Genomic DNA, 20,364 nt, shown 5'->3' with positions numbered 1-20,364 from the left:
CTATTGCACATGAATTGCCATGATGTTTACACTGAAGTTGCCATGATATGTTTCAGCTATTTTCTTCTACATTTAGAAGTAAATTTTGACATATTATAAAACAGGGAATTAAGAAACTAGACTTGCCATGCATCATAAATTAAAATTGCCATGATACATTCACTTGAAATTGCCATTGTTCATACAAAAAAATATTTTCATAGTCAAAGTACTTGAATTGCCATCATCGAAAAACTAAAATTGTCATGATCTACAAACTAAAATTGCCACATGGCAACTTTAGTTTAAGCACTATAGCAACTACAGTGTAAACAACATGGCAACTTTTGGGTAAAAAAAATTTGTCGAAACATATCAACATAGGGTCTAGTTTTGAAGATCTCGTCGAGACGAATTTAATGGTGAAAATGGATTTTTAATTCGCTTTTTTAATTAGGAGATAAAATATTTTTAAGCCAAAAATTAAAAATATTTCTGCTGATGTTATCTGTCCATACGTAGCAAAATGAGCGGTGATGGAGACGTGTGGGCGATGTGCAAACTGACGAAAAAAAAGGGGCTCACGATCTCTCGGCCGCCGCATTTTCGAATTGCCGCTCGGCAAGCCCCAATTTTCGAAATTCCAAGCCCCAAGCCCAGACCCCGCTCCTCACCCCGCATCTACGCACCACCACCGGATCCCCTCCTCGCGCTGCCGCGCCCATAGCGCCCCAGCCGATGGCGGCCACCTCCGTCGGCGGCGAGTGGGAGATCGAATACGATGAAGGCTTCGTCTTCAAGCGCCCCCGCGTCCTCTACCCGGATGGCGCCGAAGATACCGGCACGGCGGCGCCCTCTACGCCGGCCCCGGACCTCGAGTCCGCCCGCCTCCAGCGCCGCCGCCGCGCGCTCCTCCACCTCCGCGCCAAATACCAACCGGAGCTCTCCCGCTGGGAGTCCCTCTCCTCCGACATCCTCGCTCCGCCCACCGCCCCCACCGCAGCTACCTCTGGAGCTTCGTCCGCTTCCCCTCTTCCCCTCACCCCCTCGGGCGCCACAATCTCCTCGGACCACACTATCCTCGATGACTATCTTGCGGAGGTAAGATCCTAAACCACCTGCTTCGCTCCATCGGCTCACATAGTCCTCTCCCCGCTGCCTAGCTGCTAATGCGTTCTTTTGGGGGTGGTTGTGCAGGTGGAGGCGCAGGAGGAAATGCTCAAAAGAGCATCGCAGATGTGTGATGAGATTGTCGAGTTCTGCAATGAGTACGAGGCAGCCGTCGTGGATGCCGTTGCCGCGCTGCCGGTATGGGGGGATCCACGCGACCTTGTGAACTCCCTGTGCAGTGGAGATGAGCAGGCTGCCGGGCAGCCTGTCCCTGGTATTAATTAGGCACTGTGCAATTTAATTGGGGCCATTTGTATTTAACTAGATAGTTTGCTTTGTTGTGTTTGGTGAATTGCAGTTCGATTGGAGGCAGAAACTAGGCTCAATAGTTGTAGGATTGGCAGAGATTTCCTCCTGATGTACCTGAGGGGGTTGTGGACATTGCAACTGTGTAACTAATTTAGGGTATGTTGGGCTAAAATATTTTAGATTTATTTTTTATCAGGTGCTGTCTTAAGTATTGGAGTTGTACTTGTGTATGGAAGTCTTTTTGTGCCTGATTTGCACACGACTTAATATGTTTCTTGCCTTCCAAACCGGATGAATTGTGTTGGAGTTAAGCACATTTTGGCATAATTTTCGTTATTACTTTCTTATTTTGTACTTCTGAAGTACGACTTCGCTTTTTATGCCAAAATGTGTCTACTTGTAACAAACTGAACTTGTATTAAGAGGGTATTGAGCATTGACATAGGCACTGAGTGATGTCTCAGTTTGATGTATCTATGGTCTCTTTGCTTATGTACTGTATTAATGGCAGACCTGTATAGCAGCTTAAAACAGAGCTCATGCGCTCCAGATTACTGGTTGCCCAGAAGACCCTTTACACTGCAACTGCCTCAACTTAGTATTTGTTCCATCAAATCTTCTACTGGTCCTTGGAGAATGTGAAGATCTCAAACTGACCCTTTAACAACATAACACCATTGTATGCTTGGTTATCTTCAATACCAAGGTACGTGTCCTTTTTTAGTATAGTATCGGCCTTCTTTGTAAATGGCGCTCAGTTACTTGTGTTGTAACCAATGATTTTCTTGACTTATAGATAATTTCAACTTGATGACAACATATATTCCAAGCAACCATTTAATGTATGGTTAGCCTGTAATAACTCACGCCTCATGCAAATTTCATGATATCTTTTACTGCAATTTACAGTGACATTTGTGATATAGTTGTGGAATATACACTATCGGCTTAGTTATGTGATATGCCGAACTATGTTTTCTGCGTTATTTAAGAATGTTTGGTAGTGAAAGAGCATGAATTGTTTAGGTTGTCATATTGACAATTTTGAGAATGTTCTTTTTTGTGTAGTTGGAGCTTATAGGTGACAGCAATTTTGTTCATCTTAAATCACATAATTACATTACTGCGAAAAAGTTTTTATCGGTTGTAGTTGAAAAAGCATCCTTCCACCTTTTATTTCCCTAGACGATTCCTTGCCCAGAAAGGAAAAGTAGAAGGCAAAAATTGGATGCAAAAGAGGGCACGATAGTCAAAAATGAAAACTAATGACAGTTCAAAGGAAAAAAATGCTGGCAGAAAAATGGCGCAAAAAGTCAAAGGGAAACAGTGACAAAAGTGAGAAGTGACGAATTGGATTGAGTGCTCCTCGCTGTCCAATTTCTGGTGATGAAAATGATAGCCGCAGAGTCATTGCTTTTGGTGGTTGCGACTTGCTACATGCAAAGAAGGTGGAACTTTATTTGTCACACAACTATGATTTGCAATACTGGATTTCAACCAGATCAGAGCTACACTTACATAATGACATACCATGCTTTAATATGTGCAGTTGTGGTGTTTATTACGTACTAGATAATATATTTCACTGTCTTGCATCTCAAATTGTTAACTGATTTGTCATCATAGTCCCTTACAGTGATGGATCTCAAAGAGAGCAACGACACCATATTTAAGTTTGTGTTGAATAGGGCAATCAATATAAGTACATGAATTATGGCAAGCTATGACATTTGCCATACCTTAATCTAGCCACACATCATAGATGGAGTTTAGTCTGATAATCCTGATTCACCGGACATTGCTGTAACTGGATGCTTGTTAGTAAACAACGGAGTGTATTCCTTGTTACTACTTTTTTGGTCTATGGTGCTGACTTTGGCATACCAAAATTTCAATCCGTAGGCTGCCACTGCATGAATCATATTCGGCATTTGCTAGATGTTGGCCTGTGTATCAGGAAAGGTTTTAAGACTTGTGGTGTGCCAGAGTATTCATGTTCCCAAAGAAAGTCTATTCCCCATCTGTTTATGGACTGTACTATACCTTAACATTGCTCGTACTATTTTGTTGCATGTGCACTGCTGCTGATGAATTTGTTATCTCATGATTTTATCTTCATTTTTGTTGACATGTTTTTCCATGGTCAGTTTATTTGTTTATACTCTGTTTCATCAGTGAACTACATAGATGTTGTTTGGTCTCGATAGTACAAATTACTCATAAACTATTATTGTTGCTAAGCTAAGCACATCCCAATGATACCGGTTCTTGTAAATCAATTTCTGTAATAAATCTGCCATGCTAAGTGTATCTTCATATGTATGCCCAAATTGAGAGCCGTTATACACAGTGGCGCGTAATTCCCCTGCTGCTTTCATTATATTTCTTCTCTGTTTCCCAATGAAGAATCATAGTGTACCAATTTCTAAGTTGATACTTATTTCACTTCCTTTGCACCGAACATGCCTTTAATTCACCGTAGTCAGATGTTTCAGTTGCTATAAGCAAATATATGGTGCCAGCAGTTAAATGTTGAACTTGCTCTAGTCATATTTTTGCTCACTACAGTTAGATGTTTGGTTCTACCGACGGTCCCAACACAATCCAGTTTGCTCATGGATCAGTTCACCGCAAGTCCGAACCATGCTTCGCCAAGAGTGCACTCCGGAATAGATCAGGGGTGGTGGGTTTCTGCTACCAAACTCACACGGATGATAGTATTAACATAATGCCCGTGAAATGTAATTGAGGAAACATAGAATAGATTCCGCAATTCTAGCCCCGTCGATACATCATTTCTGGTACACAAGCAAGTACTTACAGAGGGAGCAGCAAACAACACACAGGCTGCTATGCTTGTTTGGAAACCACTGACATTCATTCAGGCATCCTCTGAAACGTACATGCCAAGTTAGATAGTCACTCGCTGATACCCCAGGGTCCGATTTGACCGTCCCCATCCTGGTCACGCTCTTGTAAAACACCACAATTGCCGCATGGTAACAGTAGAACTATTTTCCATTCTTCTTTCTAAGGAAATATTTTCCATTCTTATTGTCCTGGTCACGCTGTTGCCGCATGGTACGGTACACCAATATCAGCTCTCCGTCATTGTCCACCAGGTGCGCAGTGGACGACATCCGGCGGAAGAACGGTGGCTCCTTCTCAGTTCTCACTAGTCTCCGCCACCATGAGACCCCTTTTTTTTTTGCGGAGAGAGACCCTTGTTGTTAGTGCAATAGAAGCGGCCGACATAGACATATATATAGCTGGCCAGAGTGAATAAGTACCAACTCCGTCCGAAAATACTTGTCATCAAAATGAATAAAAAGAGATGTATCTAAAACTAAAATATGTCTAGATACATCTCTTTTATCCATTTTGATGACAAAAATTTCCGGACGGAGAGAGTATTCATTATCGACCAGCGTCCTAACCCTTGTCGAGGTGTATTTCATCTATAGTGTGTTAAAAACAAACACTCGTCGGCAGGCTGCCCCAGAATATGGAACCCGTAGAAAAAGAAAAGGACGGCAAATGTGGAGTCACCCGGAGCATAATTCATTTGCGTGCGTGGAAGCTGCGGTCCATTTTTCCTTTGTGATTTTGCTTCCCGGCGCCGGCTCTTGTCTCGTGCCCATCAACTGCAAAGGAGGCCCCACGTATGAAAAATATCGAATGTGGTGGGCTGGGCATCCAGTCCAGCTCAATTTCCTCAGCAGCCCGCTCCGGCGCGAGCCCCCCCCCCCCCCCCCCCCCCCTCCGATTTACGTGGTTGCCGCCCCTCTCCAGACCCGCTCGCCGTCGCTGACATCCAACCCATGCCTGCCTGGCGAGGGCACGCTACCACAGCACGTCCGACGCCTTCAAGCTGTTCGACAAAATGCCGCAACCGTACGACAATCTGCCAAGTGCTTGTTGTCCGCTACTACCGGTGAGCTGTTGTACCGAGCGAGCCCATGGATCACGGTGCTTGCTCGAGAAAAGGGGCGCGTCTGCAAGGCGAGCTGGTGATCCACGGTACAGTACACATGTCTCACGCCTCGTGCTACTTCGGCATTGATAATTGCTGAATTGACATGACATGCTGTTTCCGTTTCTAGCCATTCCACAAGCATTGTTTATACGGTCCAACTGTATTGCCAAGTTTAGTAACAAAATATCATGTTAACTCCCAAATAATCACGTTTTACAATCACAACACACAACTAGACGATCAATAGGCGTAGGTGAGTCGATCATCAACGCTCAAGAACCTGCAGCCAAGTTTGGTAAAGGAATAGCCTTTGGTACTTCGTTCGTGGTCTTGTAGCAACTTCTATGGAAAGCGAATAATTTCTAGGCAGAGATATTATAAATCGCTCCCCCTGTAACTCTACTCTCTGTAATAACTTTGATTTTGGCAATATAAGTTCAGGCCGGCGTAAGCCCCCCGTTGACGCGTCAAAAAAATAAATACTATAAATTGCTTATTAGCAGTACAAATTATGGGGCCTAAGGAGCAAGTTCTTTGCTTGGCACAACTCGTTATTGTTTATGGGCCTGTCCTTTCTGTCCATTCAAATATGTATTAACTGACCAATATTGTAAGTCTTTTTGTTTGTGCACAATAGATACAAGCTCTACGATTTCATTCTATCAGTGTTAGCCTTATTCACCGTTATTAAAAATATTGCTTTGAATGCCATTTTTTGCCATCTAAGTTTTCTCTCTAATTAGTCGCCATGCAGCTGATGCATAGGAATGTTCCTTTTTGCATATCTAGCTGAGGGTCCACGACTGTTGACATGGGAAAATGAAAACTGTTCCCCCAAATTTCCAAATTAAGTTCTTGTTACTTGCATTTTTGTATGGCAAACTTCTGTGCAATTCTAGAGAGTACTAATTCTCTTAGAAGACTATATGGGGTAATGGCATTCATTTTGGCCTCGCTTACATGTCTAAAAAGTCCGAGGAGTCAAGAATGTTTAAGTATTTCTTAAACTTTAACTGAAAGGAAATGCTTGATTTTTTGCAACAATATAAGAAGAATGGTATACATTAGTATGTAAAATAATATTCCATTATTATTATCTTTCGATATGGATTTCATGCATAGTTACACAAGCTTTATGCTTGTATGGAAAGTTAGGACATGCCCTATCAGAGTTACATAGATTCCTAGATGAGGGTTTATATCCAAAATATCGCATAATTCTATTCAAATGGTCCTGACGAGAACACAATATATTCCTTTGGCTTTGAAGGCAGGGATTAGAATTGATTTACGCAATTTCTAAATTAGGAAGCAAACACACTAGGATTTTACTCTATTATAATTTTTCTCAAGTCGAATCTGTTCACCAAATTTCTAAATTAGAAAGCAAACTTACTATGCTTGTACTCCTTTATGAAAATTTTAAAGTCTATCATCTTTACCTACTTATCACTTGAATTCCGGTTCCAACCCAAGATCAAGGAAACCGGTTGCGCAAATTTTGAATAGAACAATAAAGCCATCAGACGGCCAAACATCTAAACCTTGCCACTTGTTCCCCGGTCTTCCTTCCTCCAATTCCCACACCTCAGGTCAGATCCCTTAGATCCAGTTTGAAATCAAGCGAAGAAACTGCAAGAACTTGGCAAAAACAAAAAACTCCCTGAGATTCACTCATGCAACCTTGGCACTTGTCTGGTGACAGATCCCTCAAGCCCAGTTCCAGGTGCCTCATTGCTGTCTGGTGAAATCCCTCAGTCTTTCCGCCTTTAGCATTGTCCGCTTTGCCATGGCGTCATCAGGTACTTTTTTCTTCCTTCGCATATTCTTGTTGACACTAAATGCAAAAATTCTCGTCGTACGAAAAAAAAATGGTGCATCCATAGTTGTGCTTGGAGCAACTTTATCGTTTTATTCATATTGTCCTTGTATGGAAAATCAGGCATGTTCTTTGGAAAGAATAGTGTGTCTGTGTGAACTCTGCCCTTGATTAGGTGCTAGCCTGCTAGTCATATCAATATTTTGAATCTATTTCTTTGAGCTGATATGGGGAATTCTATCTGGAAAACATGTTTTCTTCAGAGAGAGTTGGAATTTTTTTGTGCTGGGGTGGATACCTATTGTGTTTATGCAGTCTTTGTTTTTGATAGAAACATGGTGTGGTAGCTGCTCTTAATCACCATTCATGTGTATCAGCAGCTTTTAAAAAAAGGCAGAGACCTGAAGCCAGCCTTGAAGCTGCATTTGATATGCAAAAGAGCGAGCTAATGGTCCGAGAAATGGAGGTTGAAAGGCTTGCTGATAATACAGTGAAGAAGGAACTGCTGCAAGTGTGTCAGCGTCCAACATGCAGAGGGCGAGAGGCAGTGAAACAGCTGCCATGGCAGCGAAAGGCAAAGGCACTGCCATGGCAGCCGATCGGGCCATGCTGGCAGACAAGTGGATGAATCAAGGCGAAGGACGCGTCATCGCCAGGCCAACAAGGATTCGCCACACCAACCGCAGGTTCGTGGGCCCGGAGGAGGGGCATCCGGGCTTGGATCACGGTAATGGCAACGGCAACGGCACGACACTTACTTTCTTCTTCCTTTTTCTTTTGGCAAGTTGTATCCAGAGAGTGAATCACTGCCCTCCTGTGGCTGTAATCGAATTGCGGGAGAAACTAGAATGGGTACCTAACATCGTGGTATCAGCTAGCCACCTACCACCCTTCCCCGCTGCCACCGCCCAGATCGCCGTCCTAGAAACCCGCCGCTAGAAGCAAGCGCGTGATCACCTCATCGCCACCATGGATCCCGCGCTCAAAGCTTACCTCGACAAGATGAGCGACGAGGCCACCGCCCGCGCCAACAAGCAAGACGGCGACAACAATGCCATCCTCCAGGCCTTGGCGACGCAAACGGCACGGATCGACTCTCTTGTCACCTGGAAGCCGGAGTTGGAGGCGCGGTTCGCGCAATTGGAGCTCTCGGTTGCGGCTCTCCAAGCCGCATCGTCTTCAACTGCACCATCCATCGGATCGCCGCCGCTTGCGACCCCTACCATGGTCGCGCGCGAGATCCAAGGGCAATCAGGCCACGGCGTTCCTGGGGGATCCTTGTCGGTGACCCCCGAGTCACCGTCGACTTCCCCGGTCACGGGTATGACCCTGATTCCTTCCCCGATCTCGTCGCCACTGTCATCTCAAGTTCTTTCTGCTCTGGGCCAAACTCCGCCGCCGATGACGTTTCCCGTCTTCGCCGGCGAGAACCCACAGCTCTGGAAAACGCTCTCAGAACAATACTTCCAGATGTTCACGGTGCACGAATCCTACCGGGCTCCAATGGCGATCCTGAATTTCTCAGGACCAGCCGTGATTTGGTTGCAGTCAGTGCAGCGTAAAATTGCGGGGCTCAACTGGGAGTCATTCACAGCCTTGTTGTGCACCAGATTTGGTCGAGATAAACATCAGCTATTAATTCGCCAGTTCTATGCTATCCGTCAGACCAATTCTGTCGCAGATTTTATTGAGCGATTTGAAACTCTGATGAACCATATGATCTCATACTCTGAACTGACCCATCCTTATTTTTTCCTGACGCGGTTCATCGAGGGACTGCATGCTGACATTCGAGCATTGGTTCTCATCTAGCGACCGCCTGACTTAGACACAGCCTGCTCCTTGGCCCTGTTGCAAGAAGAAGTGGCAGATGGCGAGGCCGTCCTACGTGCCACCGTTCCTCGACCACCAGCGTCACGCTTCGCATCGACCAGTACAACGCCAGCGCCAGTGGCATTCCCTCGACCCACTGCTCCTACTCTGACAGCTGAAGATAGGAGAGGCACTGACTCAACCAGAGCAGCGCCTGATAACAGCAAAATTGCAGCTCTCAGAACATTCCGCAGAGCTCGAGGTCTCTGTTTTAAGTGCGGTGAGCAATGGGGTAAAGAACATACTTGTCCCCCTAGAGTTCAGATGCATGTGGTTGAGGAACTGCTTGCCCTGTTCAGTACAGATGCAGATGTACTTGGTGATCGACAGGTCAGTTAACTGAACCTGAAGACGACAACCTCTGTTTTATATCCGTGCACGCAGTGGCAGGTTCAGAAGGTCCTGGTGTTATGCAGTTGCATGCCTGGGTTCAAGGCCGAGAGGTTCTTTTGCTGGTAGATTCTGGGAGTACATCATCCTTTGTGGACCAACGTCTAGCTGAGCAACTGAAGGGTGTCTCACCATTAACCAGTCCCTTCTAGGTCAAAGTAGCTGATGGTGCTCTGTTGTTGTGTAATAGTTACATTCCACAGTGCCAATGGATGTGTCAGGGTCAAGAATTCATCACCGATTTCAAAGTCATATCTCTGGGAGTGTATGATGCAATACTAGGTATGGACTGGCTCAAGAAACATAGCCTCATGTACATTGATTGGGAAGCACGTCACCTATCAGTCACAATAGGTACTGGTGTTGTTGAATTACAGGCCGTCACTCAAGATCTGCAACAATGTGCCACTATATCACCCCAGGAACTTCTGCATTCCTGCAAGCAACGGCCGTGGCTTATGTTGTTCACCTCAATACTGTAGCAGATCAAGGGATTGTCGACAACACCATACCCACTTAAATTCTCAGAGTTCTCGAGCAGTACACAGATGTATTTGAGGAACCACACACCCTACCACCTCGGCGTGCTTGTGACCACCGTATACCACTGATGGAAGATGTTCAACCAGTCAATTTGCGTCCATATCTCCACAAACTTGAACTGAAGACTGAAATTGAAAGACAAGTGAAGTAACTATTGGATGCTGGCATTATTCAGAAGAGCACCAGCCCCTTTTCCTCTCTTGCCCTGCTAGTGAAGAAGAAAAACGGTACCTGGCGCATCTGCGTGGACTACAGGCACCTGAATGCTATGACTATCGTCAGCAAATACCTAGTGCCGATCATCGATGATCTTTTAGATGAATTGGTGGGTGCCCGTTGGTTTTCCAAGCTGGATTTGCGTGCAGGGTACCATCAGATCTGTATGGTTGAAGGTGAAAAAAATAAGACAACATTCACCACACATTCAGGCCATTGGGTATTCCTAGTTATGTCCTTTGGACTAGCAGGCGGATCGGCCACTTTTAATGGAGCCATGACAACCACATTGCATCCATTGCTGCGTGTTTGTGTGCTGGTCCTTTTCGATGACATTTTGGTCTTCAGCAAGACACTGTTGGATCATGTATCTCACCTCAAGCAAGTGTTACAGCTCCTACGCAAAGATGGCTGGCAAGTGAAACAGTCCAAATGCTCTTTTGGTCAACAGCAAATTGCTTATTTAGGGCATGTGATCAATGCTGATGGGGTGTCGACTGATCGAAGTAAAATTGATTCCATTAGAAACTGGTCGGTGCCAACATCTGCCAAAGAAGTGCGCAGCTTCTTGGGTCTTGCGGGATATTACCGGAAATTTGTCAAGCACTTCGGCGAGGCCACTGTTCAATCTGCTGAAGAAACACCAACCTTTTGTTTGGACGGAGGACACGCCGAAAGCTTTCACTCTGTTACAGCAAGGTCTCATTTCAGCACCTGTCTTGCAACTGCCGGATTTCTTCAAACAATTTGTGATTGACACCGATGCTTGTGACTATGGAGTGGGCGCTGTGCTACAACAAGGGGGGCATCCCATTTGGGGCCAAAGCATAGGGGTCTCTCCACTTACGAGAAAGAGTGTCTGGCTATACTGATGACCGTAGAGCAATGGCGCCCCTATCTCCATCATGACGAGTTCCTGATTCTCACGGATCAACGCAGTCTCATCCATCTCGATGATTAACGGCTGTCCACAGTGTGGCAACAGAAAGCTTTCACTAAGTTGATGGGTCTGCGATACAAAATCAGTTATCGCCAAGACACTGCCAACAGCACCGCTGACGCGCTCTTCGGCCGCTTACACACTTCAAACCAAGCCATGGCCATGTCAGTGTGCCAACCTACTTGGGTGGAGGACATCCGTGCCAGCTATGCAGAGAATGACCAAGCTAAGAAACAACTCACCGAATTTCCCAAGCGACCCGATGCAAAATAGAGGTTTTCTGTCTCAGACGGCTTGCTGTACTAACGCCACAGATTATGGCTCGGTGGGTCGCCAGCACTACAGCAGCGTATTCTGCGCGCCTTCCATGATAGCACCATGGGTGGGCACTCCGGATTTCCGGTCACCTATCATCGCATCCGCCGCCTTTTTGCCTGGCCCAAAATGAAGGACACTATTCGCCAGTATGTGCGCACTTGTGCTGTCTGTCAGCAAGTCAAGCTGGAGCGAGTCAAATACCCTGGTCTGTTAGAACCAATTCCATTTCCGGAAGGAGTTTGGGAGGTTGTTACTATGGACTTCATTGATGGCCTCCCGCAATCCAACAGGGCCAACCGTATCCTCGTCGTTGTGGACAAGTTCACACGGTATGCTCATTTTCTGCCACTGATTCATCCTTTCACAGCAGCTAAGGTCGCTCGAGCTTATTTGGACAATGTTTACAAGCTGCACGGTCTCCCTAGGGCAATTATCTCGGATCGAGACCCGACGTTTATCAGCAGATTCTGGCAGGAATTGTTCAAAATCATTGGGACAGAGTTGAACATGAGCACATCGTATCATCAGCAGACGGACGGCCAGACAGAATGTGTCAATAAATGCTTGGAGATCTATCTTCGCTGCTTCATCCATGCCTGTCCAAATTACTGGAGTCAGTTTCTGCCGCTGGCTGAGTTCTGGTATAATTCGAGTTACCACTCTGCCCTAGACATGTCACCATTCCATGCTCTGTGTAGCCATGAGCCGAGGCACTTGGGCATTGAGGTTGCATCTGCTTGTAAGATCCTGCTCTTGGAATGGCTGGTGGAAAGAACCATGCAGCAAGTCCTTAAGCAGCACCTACATCGAGCTCGCCACTGTTAGAGTTATAATATAGGTCATGTACCCCTTTGTATTTATCCCGTTGTATAAGGGGTTTCCTGCATATGTTCCACACCTATACATGTATATATATCGGCCTATGGCCTCATGGGAATACAAGTTGCTTATTCCTAACATGGTATTAGAGCTTTAGGTCTCTTTTTTCGCACGCGCAACTCGTGCTACGATCCCATCCCGCCGCCGCCGTGTTTTCTCTTCGCCTCGGCGTCGCTGCTGCGTCTCTTCCTCCCCTCCCGCCAGGCGCCCCTCCAGCCAGGCGCCGCTCCCGCCGTCCGCCAGGCGCCGCTCCCGCCGTCCGCCCCTCCCGCCAGGCTCGCGGTCGCGCAGCCGCGCCTCCTGCTCTCAGGCGCCGTTGCTGCTACCCGTGAGCCCCAGCTCCACTTCCCGCGGCCGCCGTTCGTGGAACCGCCGTGCGACTCCTTCTCGTCTCCGCTTTCCCTCGCGTAAAAAAAAATGTCTGCTGCATCGGGCTATGTTGCTGTCCCTCGCTGTCCGGTGATTTTCGATGGTACTAACTACACCGAGTTCGCTGGCTTCATGCGCATTCACATGCGTGGCATCCGTCTCTGGGGTGTTCTTTCTGGCGAGGTCTGCTGTCCGCCACGTCCGGTTCCTCCGGTGGCCCCTACTCCGCCGACTCCACTGGTTCTTCCTGCGGATGCTAATCAGGCCGCCAAGGATGCGGCTAAGATTGCTGATGAGGCTGCTGATCGTGCCTGTGATGAGAGGGTTTTGGCTTATGAGGAGGCTCTTCAGACGTATCATGGTGCTTTGTCTGTTTACACCCAGTGGCTTGATGATGATGCTCGTGCTGCAGCTGTTCTCACTGCTAGTGTTCTGCCTCAGTTTGCTTCTGAGTTTCTGGGTCTTCCTACTGTCTTCCAGATGTGGACCTGTCTTCGTCAGTGCTATGAGCCCTCTGGTGATGCCTTATACCTTTCTGTGGTTCGTCAGGAGCATGCTCTTCAGCAGGGTGACTCTACTGTTGATGACTTTTATGCACAGAGTTCTGCTATCTGGCGCCAGCTTGATTCTCTCCGCAGTGCTGGTTGTCATACTTGCCCCTGCTGCCAGGCTGTCCAGGCCAATTTGGAGTTTCATCGCGTCTACGAGTTCCTGTCTCGGCTCCGTAAGGAGTTTGAGCCCCGGCGTGCTCAGTTGTTTGCTCGTGGCCGTATTTCTCTCATGGAGGCGCTTTCAGAGATTCGTGCTGAGGAGACTCGCCTACGTGGTGCTGGTTTGCTGGAGGTTCCCTCTGTGCTCGCTACTTGGGCTTCTTCCACTCCACCTGCTGCACCGCCCCATTCTCGCTCGAGTGCTCTGCCGCTCTTGCCCACTCCTTCTGGAGGCTCAGGTCGCCCCCGTTCACATTGTGACTACTGCAACAATGATGGTCATATTGAGTCCCAATGCTACACAAAGCGGAAACACCTGCGCAAGGCGCGATCATCCTCCTCAGGGACTTCGTCATCTCCCTCGCCAGCTTCAGCCATTGCTTTGACTGAGCAGGATATTCTGAGACTTAAGCGTCTGCTCGCGGCTTCAGGTTCTTCCTCGACGGGTACTGCTGGTTCTGTGACTGATGCTTCCCGCACTGAGCACCCGCCCTCTACACAGTCAGGTACATCCCCATGGGTTCTGGACTCTGGAGCTTCTTTTCATATGTCTTCTCATTCTTCCGCTTTGTCCTCTCTTCGATCGCTGGATTCTCCTGTTCATGTCTTCACTGCTGATGGTACTCCACTTTCTGTTGCTAGTAGAGGCCATCTTTCCACTCCTTCTTATTCTGTTCCTGATGTTGCTCATGTTCCTCGACTTACCATGAATCTGTTTTCTGCCGGTCAACTTACTGATTCTGGTTGTCGTGTCATCCTTGACGTTGACTCTTGTTCTGTTCAGGATCGTCGCACGCACACTCTGGTTGGGGCTGGCCCTCGCCGCCGTGATTCTCAGGGTCTTTGGGAGTTGGACTGGCTTCATGTTCCTTCCGCTGCCACCACCATCGCCAGTCCCTCCGCTGCTGTCGCCTCTGTTACTGGTTCCTTCAAGCAGTGGCATCATCGACTTGGTCATCTGTGTGGTTCTCGGTTATCGTCTTTAGTTCGTCGAGGTCTTCTGGGGTCTGTCTCAGGAGATGTCTCTTTAGAGTGTCAGGGTTGTCGTCTTGGCAAGCAGATTCAGTTACCATATTCACATAGTGAGTCAGTGTCTAAGCGTCCTTTTGATTTAGTCCATTCTGATGTATGGGGTCTGGCTCCTTTCGCTTCGAAAGGTGGTCATAAATACTATATTATTTTCATCGATGATTTTTCTCGTTACACATGGCTTTATTTCATGACTTCACGTAGTGAGGTGTTGTCTATTTATAAGCGTTTTGCTGCCATGGTTCATACTCAGTTCTCTTCACCCATTCGTGTTTTTCGTGCTGACTCCGCTGGTGAGTATATCTCTAAGATGTTGCGTGGTGTCCTTGCTGAGCAGGGTACTCTTGCCCAGTTCTCTTGTCTTGGTGCTCATGCTCAGAATGGCGTGTCTGAGCGCAAGCATCGTCACCTTCTTGAGACGGCTCGTGCTATGATGATCGCCGCCTCTCTTCCGCCTCATTTTTGGGCCGAGGCTATCTCCACTTCCGCCTATCTCATCAACCTTCAGCCGTCCGCTGCTTTGCAGGGTGGTGTTCCTTTTGAGCGTCTTTTTGATCGTTCTCCCGATTATTCGATGCTTCGCTTGTTTGGTTGTGTTTGCTATGTTCTTCTTGCCCCTCGCGAACGCACCAAACTGACCGCTCAGTCTGTTGAGTGTGTCTTCTTAGGCTACAGTGATGAGCATAAGGGCTATCGTTGTTGGGATCCTATCGGTCGTCGGATGCGTATCTCTCGAGACGTGACTTTTGATGAGTCTCGTCCTTTCTACCCACGCCCATCTTCCTCGTTTTTTTCAGTGGAGGATATCTCTTTCCTCACTTTTCCTGACTCACCTATCACCCCGTCGCGCCTGTGCCTATTCGTTCCACTCCCTCTGCTTCTCCACCCCTCGTCGATTCGCCGCCACCATCTTCCCCGGTCTCCTCACCTAGCATGTCACCGGATTCTACACCTTCATCTCCGGTGACTTCTTCGTCGCCACCCCCCGATTCTACCTTGGCGATTCCTCCTTCTCTTGTTCCATCTTTTCCTCAGCATTACACTCGTCGTACACGACCTGTGGATGCTTCCTTGGATGAGTCGTCCTCTTCCTCTCAGCCTACTTATGGCTTGCGTTCTCGTCCTCGTCCGCCTATTGATCGCTTTGGATTTCCCACCGCTGGTGCTGCTGTTCTTGAGCCGACTTCTTACCGTCAGGCTGTTGTTCATCCTGAATGGCAGTTTGCGATGGCAGAGGAGATTGCTGCTCTTGAACGCACTGGTACCTGGGATCTTGTTTCTCTTCCTCCCGGAGTCCGTCCCATCACTTGTAAGTGGGTCTACAAGGTTAAGACTCGCTCCGATGGTTCTCTTGAGCGTCACAAAGCTCGTCTCGTGGCTCGTGGTTTTCAGCAGGAGCATGGTCGTGATTATAACGAGACTTTTGCTCCTGTGGCCCATATGACCACTATTCGTACACTTCTTGCTGTTGCCTCTGCACGCCACTGGTCTATATCTCAGCTTGATGTTAAGAATGCCTTTCTTAATGGTGAGCTGCGTGAGGAGGTGTACATGCAGCCACCACCTGGGTATTCTGTTCCTGATGGCATGGTGTGTCGTCTTCGTCGCTCTCTCTATGGCCTTAAGCAAGCCCCTCGCGCCTGGTTTGAGCGTTTTGCTTCTGTGGTCACTACTGCTGGTTTTTCAGCAAGTGCTCATGATCCAGCATTGTTTATTCACCTTTCTCCTCGTGGCCGGACTCTTCTTCTTCTCTATGTTGATGATATGGTCATCACTGGGGATGACCCCGAGTATATTGCCTTTGTAAAGGCCCGTCTTAGTGAGCAGTTTCTTATGTCTGATCTTGGACCTCTTCGCTACTTTCTTGGGATTGAAGTCTCTTCTACCTCTGATGGCTTTTTTATATCCCAGGAAAAGTATATCCAGGATCTTCTTGCTCGTGCTGCTCTTTCTGACGAGCGCATTGTTGAGACTCCTATGGAGCTCAATGTTCACCTCCGTGCTACTGATGGTGATCCTCTCCCTGACCCGACGCGTTATCGTCATCTCGTTGGCAGTCTCGTCTATCTAGCTGTCACTCGTCCGGACATCTCTTATCCGGTTCATATTCTGAGTCAGTTTGTCTCTGCTCCCACATCGGTTCACTACAGTCATCTCCTTCGTGTTCTCCGATATCTTCGGGGCACGATCTCTCACCGTCTATTCTTTCCTAGCTCCAGTTCTTTACAGCTTCAGGCCTATGCGGATGCTACGTGGGCTAGTGATCCTTCTGATCGCCGTTCACTTTCTGCTTACTGTGTTTTTCTTGGCGGTTCTCTCATTGCCTGGAAGACGAAGAAACAGATTGCAGTTTCCCGTTCGAGTGCTGAGGCTGAGTTGCGAGCCATGGCTCTTTTGACGGCAGAGGTGACTTGGTTACGGTGGTTACTTCAGGATTTTGGTGTTTCTGTCACTACACCGACTCTGCTCTTATCTGACAGTACAGGTGCTATTAGCATTGCGCGCGATCCTGTGAAGCATGAGCTCACCAAGCATATTGGTGTTGATGCTTTCTATGTGCGCGCTGCTGTGCAGGATTAGGTTATTGCTCTTCAGTATGTGCCTTCCGAGTTACAGTTGGCGGATTTCCTGACGAAGGCCCAGACTAGAGCACAACATGGCTTTTATCTCTCCAAACTCAGTGTTGTTCCTCCACCATGAGTTTGAGGGGGGGTGTTAGAGTTATAATATAGGTCATGTACCCCTTTGTATTTATCCCGTTGTATAAGGGGTTTCCTGCATATGTTCCACACCTGTACATGTATATATATCGGCCTATGGCCTCATGGGAATACAAGTTGCTTATTCCTAACAGCCACATCATGAAGGTGCAAGTAGATAAGAAACACACTGACCGATCATTTCAACCTGGTGACGAGGTTTACATCAAGCTCCAGCCGTATGTACAGTCTTCAGTCCACCACAAAGCCAACCACAAGCTGTCCTTTAAATACTTTGGACCATTCCAAGTATTGCGAGCCATCAACCCGGTCGCTTATGAGCTCGCACTACCACCAGGCTCGCAAGTTCACCCCGTTTTTCATGTCTCTCAGCTACAACAAGCTCTGTCTCCAGGTACAACAGCTTCTTCGACTCTGCCGGTACCGCCTAAGGCTGATCTCATTCCGGTAGAGATCTTGCAAACAAGATGGCGCCAAACACCTTCAGGGTGCCGAGAGCAGGTCCTGGTACGTTGGTCAAACTCCGAGGAGGTGGACGCTACTTGGGAGGATGCCATTGCCTTACAGTCTCGTTTCCTCATCTGCCGGCTTGGGGGCAAGCCGCAAGTCAAGGAGGAGGGGATGTCACCATCCAACATGCAGAGGGTGAGACGGGCAGCGAAACAGCTGCCATAGCAGCGAAAGGCAAAGGCACTGCCACGGCAGCTGATCGGGCCACGCTGGCAGACAAGTGGACGAATCAAGGCGAAGGACGCGTCATCGCCAGGCCAACAAGGATTCGCCACACCAACCGCTGGTTCGTGGGCCCGGACTGGGACAGCACTACTTAAGCGCAGAATATCGGAGGAGGGGCATCCGGGCTTGGATCACGGCAGCGGCAACGGCACGACACTTACTTTCTTCTTCCTTTTTCTTTCGGCAAGTTGTATCCAGAGAGTGAATCACTGCCCTCCTGTGGCTGTACTCGAATTGTGAGAGAAACTAGATCGGGTACCTAACAAAGTGCATCTTGAGGTTGAGAAACTCCGTGCTGAAAACCAGGAATTAACTATTAAATTACAGAAGCTGACTGAACAAGTTAAAGCAGACAAAAGGTCTGAAGTCAACCAAAGCTTTCCTGAACTGCGTGCTGAGCTAGAGGAGTTGCAGAAAGAGTATCGGTACATACGGTTTGTGATCTCACACTCCCTCACTTCGTTGCTTCCCATACCAACTTTATTTGTAGCATATGGGGTTGTTGCTAACTCGATATCTGTTTTATTTCTGCAAAAGATCTGAATTTGAGCATAATCGGGACATAAATACCAAGCAAGCTGAGCAGATGAAAACAATGGAAATGAGCCTCATAGCCATGACCGAACAGGTTGAGAAGTTACGTGCGGAGATGCAAAATGCTGACATGAGAGCACAAGGTATTTTTCCCTGCTCAGTTTAAGGTTTGGATTGTTAGAGAAATAGCAGCCTGTATCTCCATGAGGTCATAGGCCATTATATATACATGTACATACATGGTACAATATGCTGAAAACCCCTCATACAACACCCCTCCCCCTCCCCTCTCAAACTCATGGTGAATCAACAACACTGAGTTTGGAGAGGTAAAAGCCCTGATGTGCTCTAGTCTGGGCCTTTGTGAAGAAATCCAGCAACTATAACTCGGAAGGCACATACTGAAGAGCAATCATCCGATCCTGCACACGGGAGTGCACAAAGGAAGCATCTGCACCGATATGTTTGGTGAGCTCATGCTTTATAGGGTCACGTGCATTACAGATAGCGCATGTGCTGTGTGACAAGAAAGGAGTAGATGTAGTCACATAACAGGAATCAATGCAATGATTCCTTGATTAAGCCTTTCAACATCCAACTCTACTTTGTGAAATTTGTCAAAAAGCTTTTTCAAGTCTTGTTTCATAACCTCCCACAAATCTTGATAAAAACTCAACAGGGAAACCATTGGGCCTTGCTAAATTAATAAACGACAAGTCCTGGTACATACTTCTCTTCTTTGGACATGGTCAGCATACTTTTACTTTTACAACCCCCCTAATATTCTGGAGGTAGATGCCGATGAATGCACCATGTCAGTCCCTTTTTTGACACATGTCACACATAGTGCTGTGCCATTGTTATTGTGCCCTAATGGGATGTTTAGGTACTGCTATTGCTCATGTAGTCATGGCATTCCATAGACCAACTTTTAGCAAGAAATGCAGTTCCTTGGGGAAATTCTGAGGAAGTATGTATGATGAGTAAAAATGAATTAGTAGAAATGCCTATTGTTAATATTGGCAATTGATTCAGTGAGCGCCTCTTGTGAGCAGTTCCCCTTTTCATCTGTTATTCTCAGCAGCATGATTCTTGTTATTATGAGTGTGTACCTAATTCTTGAAACAAACTGCTGCAGGACTGGTGCAAGTAGCAGCAGGTCAATCTGGGACGGCACAAGCTCAAGTTGCATATGGAAGTGCATTTAACAATCTCCCTGCTCAAACAACTCAAGCTTATGGCATGCCTTACGCATACACTAATCCCATGGCGGGCTATCAAGATGTGCAAGCTAGTGGACATGCTGGCTACCCAGTTGCCAGTTATGATCAGAATGCCATCCCCTACTATACAATCTATCCTGGCTACCCTGCAGGTTATGATCAGAATGGCCTCCCCTACTATACTGGCTACCCAGCAGGTGATGATCAGAATGCCATGCACTTCTATCTTGTCGCCTATGCTGCAACTGCGGTGGGCGTCCCAGCAACTGATGCTGCCAACATGGACGGCAATGCTGGATCTCCTGCCGGCGCCGGGCAGGCCGAATCGACGGGCCACATCACACTTGCATCAGATGCTCCTCCCGTCGCTGCAATCGGCTCTCCGCTACTGGAGAAGTGAGAACCTGAGGTTTGCAATGCAAATGAGGTGTCGGCACCTCGTACCAAATTTCCTTTCATTTACCGGCAAGACATTTGTTATGCCATTGCTGTGGTGTTATTAGGACGTAGGGTGCGATCACCCAAGTTACCTGGATTCTGGACTTCATTTTCTTTTGTTTGTCGTTGTTCCTGACTGGATTGATGGACCGCAGACACATCACTCACTGTTATCGTCCTTGAACTCTGATTGGCGATGTGATTCTGGATTATATGCTTTGTTCGCTATATATGTATTTCTATCTGACTGTGTTT

General features: G+C 47.4%; 2 protein-coding genes across 2 annotated transcripts; both read left to right on the top strand.

The window, feature by feature from the left end:
* The first annotated feature begins 579 nt into the window (after positions 1–579).
* On the top strand, positions 580–1,593 carry LOC123141494 (uncharacterized). Its single transcript, XM_044560618.1, has 2 exons — positions 580–1,080; positions 1,177–1,593. Exons 1-2 carry the CDS (start codon positions 718–720, stop codon positions 1,372–1,374), a joined length of 561 nt encoding a protein of 186 aa, XP_044416553.1. The 5' UTR covers positions 580–717; the 3' UTR covers positions 1,375–1,593.
* Positions 1,594–5,190: 3,597 nt separating this feature from the next.
* LOC123144691 (uncharacterized) lies at positions 5,191–20,337 on the top strand. Its single transcript, XM_044563901.1, has 4 exons — positions 5,191–5,418; positions 7,080–7,176; positions 7,574–8,514; positions 19,587–20,337. Exons 3-4 carry the CDS (start codon positions 8,163–8,165, stop codon positions 20,069–20,071), a joined length of 837 nt encoding a protein of 278 aa, XP_044419836.1. The 5' UTR covers positions 5,191–5,418; positions 7,080–7,176; positions 7,574–8,162; the 3' UTR covers positions 20,072–20,337.
* The last annotated feature ends 27 nt before the right edge of the window (positions 20,338–20,364 follow it).

Source organism: Triticum aestivum, chromosome 6D, assembly GCF_018294505.1.
Source record: "Triticum aestivum cultivar Chinese Spring chromosome 6D, IWGSC CS RefSeq v2.1, whole genome shotgun sequence".
In the NCBI taxonomy this organism is placed as follows: Eukaryota; Viridiplantae; Streptophyta; class Magnoliopsida; order Poales; family Poaceae; genus Triticum; species Triticum aestivum.
This window is presented reverse-complemented; position numbering and strand designations above follow the sequence as displayed.